Below are 10,270 nucleotides of genomic sequence, written 5' to 3' on the forward strand. Positions count from 1 at the left end.
ATCACAATCAATGTAGTTTCTATGGAAGATTTTTGTGATTCAGGTTCATCATGCAGCCCAGTTTCCAAGCACTTTTTAAAGAAAATAAAGCAAAATGTGAGTCTTGACACTTGTAGTGATCCTTACATTGACTATAATGGCAACAGAATTCAGGTATTAGGAGAGTATAATGAAATAATTGAATGCAATGGCACAAAGAAGAAAATTAAACTCGTAGTTACTAATAACAACAATTCCCCATTATTTGGTACACATTTTTTGCGAGAATTTGGGTTTGAGCTCGTACAAATAAATTCAATTAGCGACTCCAATCAATCTTCCATAATTATCGAAGAAATTAAGAATGAATTCTACGAAGTTTTTAACAATGGTCTAGGCGCTTATAAGTTGGGAAAAATTTTTCTTCTTCTTTTCTTATAGATAATAACTACAAGTCAATTTTTTTCACGCCAAAGGAAAGCTAAAATTGAAAAAAGTTTGAGAGAATTAGTTAAAAATGATGTATTAAAGCCAATTGACCATACAGAATGGTGCACTCCTCTCGTTCCTATTATAAAACCGAATGGGGATCTTAGAATTTGTGGTGCCTACAAAGGTACAATAAATTAATACCTCTCCGATTTTAAGTACCCGCTGCCTCTGATTGACGAAATGTTTGCGTCACTTCAAGGCGGTAACCTGTTTTCAAAGCTAGACCTATCTAACGCCTACAAACAATTGATTCTCGATGAAAACTCACAGCAATTATGTACGTGGTCAACTCACATTGGCACATTCAAGAAGAAACGTTTGCCTTTTGGGGTAAAACCTGCTGCTGCCATATTTCAAAAGACGATGGAAAATTTATTAAGTTATATACCTTTTGTGGTCGTATAACTGTATCAGGCAGAGATATGCAACAGCACATAAACAACTTAAGAGCAGTGATTTGCAAATTAAAGACGGCAGGTCCCAAGCTGAACTTATCAAAATGTGAATTTTTCAAGTCTAGTAATGACAAGGACGGACATCTAGGTGTGGATACGACAATCGACCGTATTCAGAACTTCCTTTGGTTCCCGCGAATACGAAATTTTGTAAATGCCTACATCAAATCTTGCGTCGATTGTGCCTGCAACAAAATCCCGACCGGAAAGAAAGGAGTATATAGCTACGGCGACATGGAGCCGATCCCATTTGAAACGATCCATTTAGATCTCCTTGGTCTTTTTCCGAAAAGTTCACCTAGAAATGAGCACATAATGGTTTGGTTGGTTCTTTCACCAAATTTACTATAATTAGCGCTACCAAGAGTACTGCGACCAAACACGTGCTAGCAGTCCTTGACGAAGTAATCAGCTACATTGGAGTCCCTCAACGCTTTGTAACGGATCGTGGAACATCGTTCACATCCAAAGAGTTTACTAAATACTGTAAAGATTACGATATTAATCGTATCCAAAACACATTTCGCACACCACGAGCGAATGGTAACGCTGAACGAACTAACAGAACATTGTTAAGCATGCTCCGAACGACGACGCAATCAGAGAAGAATTGGGAAGACAAACTACGTAATTTCCAATGAGTTATCAACACAACGCGCAAGCAAATGATAGCTCGAACCCCATATGAGTTGGTGTATTCATTCAAGCCACGCGATATACTTAAAAACAAACTAACAACGATTCTACATGACTGTAACTCACAAGACGTTGATATCAATGATTTTAGACACGCGGCAGCAGATCGAGTTACACGACATGGTCTTGGCCGAGAACGAACCAGCCATCACGTTCGAATCACGAAAGTTGGAGCAACGTTACAAAGGCCCCTTCATTATAAGCAAAGTCCTTGATCGAGATCGATACGTCATAATTTATCTTCCAGATTCAGGCAAACAACGTCATTACACATCTATATACGCTTCAGATAAGCTTCGACCGTGGTGTAATCTACCAGCTCTCGACGAACAAATTAACGAGGGTGCCGAAAGCACCGATGAAGATGACAATTAATAGCGAGGACGGCTGTATAGTCAGGAGTGGCCGATTGTAAACATATGGCAACTCTAGACAAGCGGTTAACATTTTCCGAGCGTTCAACATTTTTGAGTCAGTCAACGTTTGTAAGACAACGAGTACAGTATACATATACAGTAATAAACCTTTTTTAGTACTCCTCGGGGGTAAAATCTGATCAGAGTTGATAACGAGAAGGAGCATGAATTTTGCTGATTCAGAGTTGTAAACAAAATTACTGTGGCATGAAAGGGGGCAACAACCGGACTTTGGCAGACTGGCACAGGCAATTTTGTAAACAAACAATTTTCTTATCATTTAAATAGATAATTGCCATTTATTTTCTAATATTCAGCTTGTAGCCAGAGGGAGTGGCATGTGTGGCTCATTAAAATCTACTCATCATGTTGGAGCAGCTCCGGGTAATGGACTATTGAATGTGCTAGCTCCAAGCAAATGCATGTCCTGAATTTATACGGTAGCAATTCATAGAAATAACTATTGTATGTGTGTATGATTTATATTTGTGACATTCTATACTTTGATGTTAAGTGTTTTTGAGGAGCTCAGGATAATGGTCGCTCAAACTTGGGAGTGCTTAATGAAATATCTGGGCGGATGCACTGGCAGGCATTGGAGTCTCTATAACTCTACAAACCTCGTTTTTTTTTTAATAAAAAGCTAAGTATATTCGGAAAGTTAGGATTTTACTTGATAAATTTACAAAATAAAACAAAATTCACGTTTTTCATAAAAATATAATCTTACAATGGATATTTTTTTAATTTTAAACCTACATTTTAGAAAACACCATTCAGTGCTATCATTACGATTTGAGTGTTCCAGTTTATGAATAACAAGCGTTAATTATGTACATACTTAACTATTGATCTCTTAATTAAGCATTGATATTATACTTAACCTACATTATGTTCATAAATAACACATAATTATACATACATATTTTAAAAACGATGCACACAACCCAAAAGCTCTCCTCCGAGACCAAGTGGTGAAAAACTGCAAAAAGGTTTATTGCTGTATATACCAGGGTTGTTGCGAATATTCGCATTCGCAACCGCGGAGCTTCCGCATTAATTTTAACATTCGCATTCGCTTTCGCATTCGCAATAATCAATGCGGAGCTTTTGCGAATGCGAATGTTGTGCAAGTGCACCGATAAAACGTATATATGGCAAACAAAATGAAAAATTGTGGCCAATATTCACCCTCATTGCAAGAGTCGTAACGAATGTAAGTCGAATCGTATCGAAAATTTCAGGTCATTGCCTAAAATTTCCACTCGACTAGTGTATTAAAACGGAAAAACTTGGCAGCACTGCGAAGTTTTCGACGATTTTCGTCGTTTACCTATTTCAGCACGACAGTAGCCAATGCCAATGTTGTCGGGTCGTACAATTTAGCCTAATTTACGTCTTGCGCAATGAGGCTGAGTTTTTGTCTGTGGTCGTGGGAGTATTTGTGTAACAAAACTGGTCAAATGACATATTTATCAACTTTGATAAAAATATCCTTAAGCATATTATTTCCTAAGCTATACAACCGAGCTATCAATGGGCAGTCGTACGTCAAAGAGAACATAGTCATTTTAGCAATAATTTCTTTGTTTTTCTGTTTTGCTATTTAAAGTTAAAGACTTACTCTTTCAATAGGGATTTCCAGCAGAAATGGTCAACGTCTGGATACAAAGAGAATCGATGCTCAAATAATTATATAGGTCTGACCTTAAATTAAGTAAGAATTACGTCGCTATCTGAGACACTCATCAACCGCGATTCTAATAATTCAAATGCTTACACATGCAAAATCGGGGTGCTTTTTTAAAAAAATAATCCGATTCGGCTGGCAGCGACGACTTTGAAAACAGAATTTTGTTCAAAATTTTCATTCCTGGAAAATAATAATTTATTTTCCATATCCATCCATTTAGCTGACAATAAGCACAAATTTTTCAAACCGGTCACAGAAGAAAGTATTAAAAAAAAATGAATTACAAAAACTAAAATTAAAAAACGCTGATGACGTTACAGGTTCTGAAACAGCCAAAGAAATGAGAATGAAGAGTTCTTTTTAAAAAGCTATAGAAAAACCTGGCACATCTGGTTTGGCATGTAAGCGATGTTTAAACAACGATCTCACCATTATGCTAGATTCTTCAAGTGAAGATGAAAGTTGGGAGGATACATCCGATATTTTCAGCCCCGATGCAATTCTCATTACATTTTATTAAATATGAAATTCATTACTTTTTATTAAATATTTAAATTCAAGTACTATTTAAATAAAATAAACATTATTAAAAATTCCTAACTTTTCCATTTTTTATTTGCCTAAACAACTTAGTTTACTTACCTTATTGTTTCTTAAAAATACTTGACATTCGTATTCGCATCCGCATCAGCGGATGTTTGCTGTTAGACAATTCCACATTTGCAACATCCCTAGTATATACTGTGACAACAAGCAACGAGGCTAACGCGACGATTCGGCCACGCGACTTTTGCGAATAATAACACTGGTTTAGAGCAAAAATGTTCTATGGATGCCACTATCCAATTAACGTGTAGAATTCCTCGGTGATTCCGAAAATCGAGATCATTTTTTTTCTATGGATAACTTTTCGAGATATATGCAATTTACCGTTACTCAGCTTTAAAAAATAGTGGTTTCACTTAATCACGTAGGTATATCTTACGAACCAATTGAATAATCGTAATACAAGATACGGGAAATGAAAGCAAGTTAAAGTCTCCATAAACTGTATATATCACTTTTAATTAATTAATCATTTCTGACACCTCTTGTTTTCGATGCAAACACTCTACCTACTCGTACGTGGCGTATGAGTTACACTCTTTTCTGCTGATATTTCATACAAAAAATCCTTGCGCATTTTCATTTGACCAATCACTATTTTGTTATTTATATACCGATTTTCTTCATTGGTAGCTTAGTTTTTTCTAAATGAACAGGCTTTAACACCAGTGGAAATTATTTACGCACAAACTGTAATATTTTGGCTTTTTTTTCCCTGTTAAAGTTTGAATTTTTTGCATTTTTCCATAAAAAAAAACAAAAAATCTGGAAAGATTAATTAAGTTCTCAGAAACTATCAGGGCTATCGAAAAGTAATCTATATACGGTTTATGGAGAATTTTATTATCTATCATTTGCCCTATCTCGTATTACGATTATTTAATTGGTTCGTAAGATATACCTGATTAATTGGAACCACTCTTTTTTTAAGCTGAATAACGGTAAATTGCAAATATCTCGAAAACGAATCCATACAAAAAAAATTAACTCGATTTTCGGAGTCAGCGAGTGATTTAACATACAAATTGGATAGTAGCGTCTGGAGAACAAAATCAAAATTAAAATTTGTGATCCAGTGTAATTACTTGAACTTCATTTACATTCCTTTTATCTAAACTTTATCATTAAATACTAATTGCAACTAAAGAGAAAGAGTGCGTATTTATCTATCCAGGTTTCCTGGCAGTATTGATTGCACATTATTCGCATATATTTTGCATACTTTTTCTTATTTTCTGCATATCATCGCCTGGGTAAGATTGTCGTATGTTAATTTCGGCAGGTTGTGGGAAATCGCGATTGAAGTTTGGAATGCAATTTCTCGAAAACGGGAAGATAGATTTTCTCCAAAGTCTCTGAAAATGTTACTAGTTCACAAAATTCTTAAATTACTTAATTTTTAATGTTGATTGCTAATTAGTTCTGAGTGTACGACGGTTCTCTTTAGTCAAATTTTGTCGTAAGCGCCATTTGTCCACAATTTGGCAGCCAGTTTGTATGAAATACGACAAAGTGTGATCAAAATGTCTACCAAATTAACTACACTTTTTACTCAATATCTCGGAAACTAAAGGAGATATCCAAAAATGGAGAACGCCATTTTTAAGATATCACTAACTAAATTTTTACTAAATTATCGAAAAAGTTGTAGTCAATATCTCGGAAACTAAAGGAGATATCTAAAAACTAATAACACCAATCGAAAGACCTTATTTCAAAATACATATATAACTACTAGAACTAAAAATCGTCAAAATGGCGCTTACGACAATCTTTTACCCAGGCGACGATATACAAATTTTATAGAACTCCAATGTCTAGTCATAATTAATAACATGGATAATAACTTTATATAATGTGAATTTCAGGTAAATATAATACTGCCTAATTACTTCACATTGTTTTTGCGCCATAGACTGATACTTATGACCATTTTGTTACCGACGGTTTTATTACATTCATTTCAATAAATGTAAACAACCATTTTTGTCATTAGACTTACCTGCGAATGGCCTAGAATAAGTGAATTGAAGACATTCTCATTTACAGGCAGATTCTTGGAGCGCATAAATTCTAATATACGCGTGGCCCCGTCGATGTCACCTTGCTGGCAATAACGTGCAATCAGTCGTTGGTATGTTACTCGATTTGGCTCAATGTTTTTTGATTCGATTTCTGCCAAAAAATCTGTTGGTGAGAACGAGTGCTCGTTTTCCAAGTAAACGCGCAGTAATGCATTGTAATGTGAGATGTCCATCGGAACATTCAAAGTAGTAAGAGTTTTCCAGATCTCTTGTACCAGCGCAGTACGTACTTCCGGCATTTCTTCCGGCACCAGGTTACCACAGCAACGTATTACGAGGAGTGATTGTGAACTAGTAGCAGAACGTTGGGAGCGTATCTCTTCCAGGACTTCATCAATATCGCGTCGAGAAATTCGACCGACACGACGTACATCTTGATCTAGGCGTCGCAGCTGTTTGTCCAAATTGAGATCTGACTTAGGTGATGCATTGGCAAAGCCACTGAAAAAGTACAAACATGTTTCACATTATTTTCAGGCTATGTTTTGATCAGGGAGGTGAACTGGATGAAAAATTTGGTCGGTTCGGTTCAGCGGTTCGGACCGTTTTTGCACTTTTGGATTTGTTCGACAAAGCGGATTTTTTGGTATTTGAACTGGGGTTTTGGATCGGTTCAACGGTTTGGAAATCAAAAAAATAATACGGAAGTTTAAGTATAAAATGTCAAGTGCAACAACGCGCAAAGCTAAATTTCAAGTGATATTGCCACAAGAAAAAAAAAGTAAATTTATCTATTGAAAATTGGTTGAAACGAACCTTTAAACCTTTATGAAAAGTTGTTCGGTTTTCGGTTCGGATCAAACATTTGTGGAAAAGTTCGGTTCGATTAATGGTTAAGTTAATTAATAGAAAAAAGTAGAGTCCGACCGATTCCAATTTTTTTTCAGGTACCGATGCCGATGCCGATTAATCGGCTTATGGGGAAAGAATCGGCCGATGCCGATTCCATAAAAAATTACATATAAATGTATTAATTCATAAAATCAGTTCATTTCACGAAAAAAAAACAAAAGATAAGAAATAATTGAATTAATTATCTTGTTATGCAACATTACATACACATGTACATATGTACATACATACATATGCATGTGTAAAAATATATGTACATATATTACATTTATGTACATTACATAAAACACTTTTTTTATGGTGCTAAGCAAAAAATATTTAGGAACATAAAATTTCATTTCGTTTAGTACTAAATACACTCTGTTGCACTCAATGCTTAGGAACTTATATGCTAGGTATGTATGTACATACATATAGTGGTCCACAAAATAAAAGAATTGTGATATTTTGACCGATTTTGTCTTTTTTATTTAATGTTTATTATTTTTTTATAAAAGTCTAGCTATAAATTCAGATTTCAAACTTTGTGCAAAAATTAGAAAAATTCCGCTTATTTTCACCAAAACTTCAAACTTTTTAATCAGAATTTTGGTATGCAGTTTTGTAGACCATTTCATTCTAGTATAATGAAGTGCAAGTTTCAAGCTGCTATAAAATAAATTTTTGGCAATTTTTTTGCTGGCAGTGTTCTCCATATAAAAGAAAATCATTTTTGTGAGCTGTCTGCAAATGTTTTTTAATGTTGGCTGTCGCTTCACCTGAAGATTTGAAAAGAAATTCCAAAGAATCGGCGAAAAAAGGCCGATGCCGATGCTCAATTTTGTGCCGATACTAGCCGATGCCGATTAATCGGTCGGACTCTAGAAAAAAGCGGTTTTCCGGCTCAAACCCGGTTCACGTACTAGGTTTTGATACTACATGACCAGGGAACGGATTTTTAGAGCCTAAAAACCTATAAAAAACGAACAAAATAAAATAGCAAAATAGGCAGGAAAAGGCATTAAAAATCGAAAGGCACTAAAAAACGAAGAAATTGCCAAAAAGAGAAATTTACTTTTCTAACAGCACCAGAATGCGCAAACTATATTTCAGAAATCATCAAATGTACTTCAGATTAGTCATTTGTACTTCAGAAGCCGTAAAATGTACTTCAGATTAGTCAAATGCGCTACAGAACCGTTAATTGGTGTGAGGACGAAATATCCCTGAGGAATTTGGCCCACAAATACCCGCAATTTTTTTCCTTGGCAGTGTAAATCAGTTCCTTCCATATCAAGACATTTTTCGAACATATTTTGTAAGATTTCTGCAACCTTGCGGAGTGCTGCCAGCTTTTCTTTTTATCACATCACGATGTAGTGAACAAATGTGGCACGTTCCAGAAAGGTAAACAACGCTTTAGAAACTTTAGATGTACTGAAATTTTCTAATACTTTCACGAAAATCGGCGTTTTTTAACATTTTCGCTATTAACTCTTCTTTATAAATCATATATTTTGCAATTTAACACAATAAAACCACGTTTCTTGTCGAAAAATTGAATATTAAGAAAATTTACTATTTTACGGTTTATTTATCTTCCCATTCTGCCTGTTGTTAGTGTTTAGGGTTGTACAATTTTTGCTCTTAAAATTAAGAAAATTATATCGAGCAAAAATAAAACTACTGAAAAACGCGAATATGTGTTAGATTTCAGACCTTGTGTGGTAGATGCTCAAAAAAGAGGCAGATCTACCACAATGCGGTAGAAGTCCGATCACTGCAGAGCCTATTAAAGATACAACACAGCCGCTCAGCACCGAGCTGTGGTCGCGGTCGAACGACTACAACTGACTGGAGCGATTGCTTTTGCGTCGGCTCGACATCCACCATTCGGAAGTAGAAAGCCATAGATCTGAGCGAGGGGGGGATACGGACTGAACCTCACTCTTCCGAGCTTGAAATCGGCTATGATCCACCACTCGCCACAGACTACCGTGAGCCGCGCACGGACGAAACCCGCTCGTTCGCCGTCAGCAGAGCGACATCAACCGCACCAACAAGAGCGCTACTCACCACCGTCAACAAGAGCCAATCTCCGGCGCCACTCATCGGCGGGACTCGAGCGTTACTCAACGACGTCAACTGGCCGCCTCTCATCAGCGCGACCAAGAGCGCCACTAGCCATCGACGTCAGGGTGCGATCAAAGCACCACTTGTCAACGACATCAGAACACCACTCATCGGCGCGATTAGAGCGCTACTCTCCGGTGTCACCCGAGCGCCACTCATCGACGCGACTAGAGCGCTACTCTCCGACATTGCAAGAGCACCACATACCGGCGTCCCCAGAGCGCAACTCACCTACATTGCAAGAGCGCCACATATCGACGCGGCCAGAGCACCACTCACCGCCGTTAGCAGCGCGCCACCCAGCGGCGTCAGCAGAGCGTTGCCCACCAGTACTAAAGCCACGCCACTACAGCCTAACGGGCTCGTAACGGAAAAAGAAACCGTTACCCAGCCACTGCAAGTAACACTACCGAATATTTACAATTGTTATCTTGTTATATGTTTGATAGTAAGTAAGAGAATAATGTAATAAAGTACGATTCACCAGAGCCCCGAAACTACAAATTTATTGTAACGAACTCTGGACACGGCGAGTATAGCCCAGCACTGTAGAAGAAGCAATGGGGCAACAAAAACGCTTCGTTACATTGGATTTCAGATTAGTCAATTGCACTTCAGAAACCTCAAAATGTACTTAAAATTAGTCAATTGCATGTATTTCAGAAACCTATATATATTAAGGAACCATCATAAAATTATGACTATTTTGGGATTTTTTACTTTTTGATATTTTCTTCCCCAACTTTGACTATCTCTGGTGAAAAAAAATGTACTAAGCTATAACTGTATAGTACATTACATAAAAAAATTGCTCATTTAATAAATATTTAGAAAATGTGCCACTCTTACTATTTCGAATAGAATAAAAAAAGTTATAGCCGCTTT

At 36.6% G+C, this 10,270-nt stretch overlaps 1 protein-coding gene and 1 long non-coding RNA gene across 2 annotated transcripts in view; one reads left to right on the forward strand and one right to left on the reverse strand.

Moving 5' to 3' along the window:
- Positions 1–6,862, reverse strand: part of LOC118750266 (leucine-rich PPR motif-containing protein, mitochondrial) — a gene marked incomplete at its 5' end in the record, with an annotated part of 42,113 nt that extends 35,251 nt beyond the window's left edge. Inside the window, 1 exon segment of the mRNA XM_036484991.1 lies at positions 6,340–6,862. Within this exon segment, the coding sequence (XP_036340884.1) occupies positions 6,340–6,862 (523 nt within the window).
- LOC118750267 lies at positions 1,391–3,108 on the forward strand. Its single transcript, XR_004994369.1, has 3 exons — positions 1,391–2,294; positions 2,356–2,478; positions 2,553–3,108. It is a non-coding gene; the product is annotated as an uncharacterized LOC118750267 (long non-coding RNA).
- Positions 6,863–10,270: the final 3,408 nt, after the last annotated feature.

Source organism: Rhagoletis pomonella, unplaced genomic scaffold (assembly GCF_013731165.1).
Source record: "Rhagoletis pomonella isolate Grant_MI unplaced genomic scaffold, Rhpom_1.0 Rhpom_scaffold_00186, whole genome shotgun sequence".
NCBI classification, from domain to species: domain Eukaryota; kingdom Metazoa; phylum Arthropoda; class Insecta; order Diptera; family Tephritidae; genus Rhagoletis; species Rhagoletis pomonella.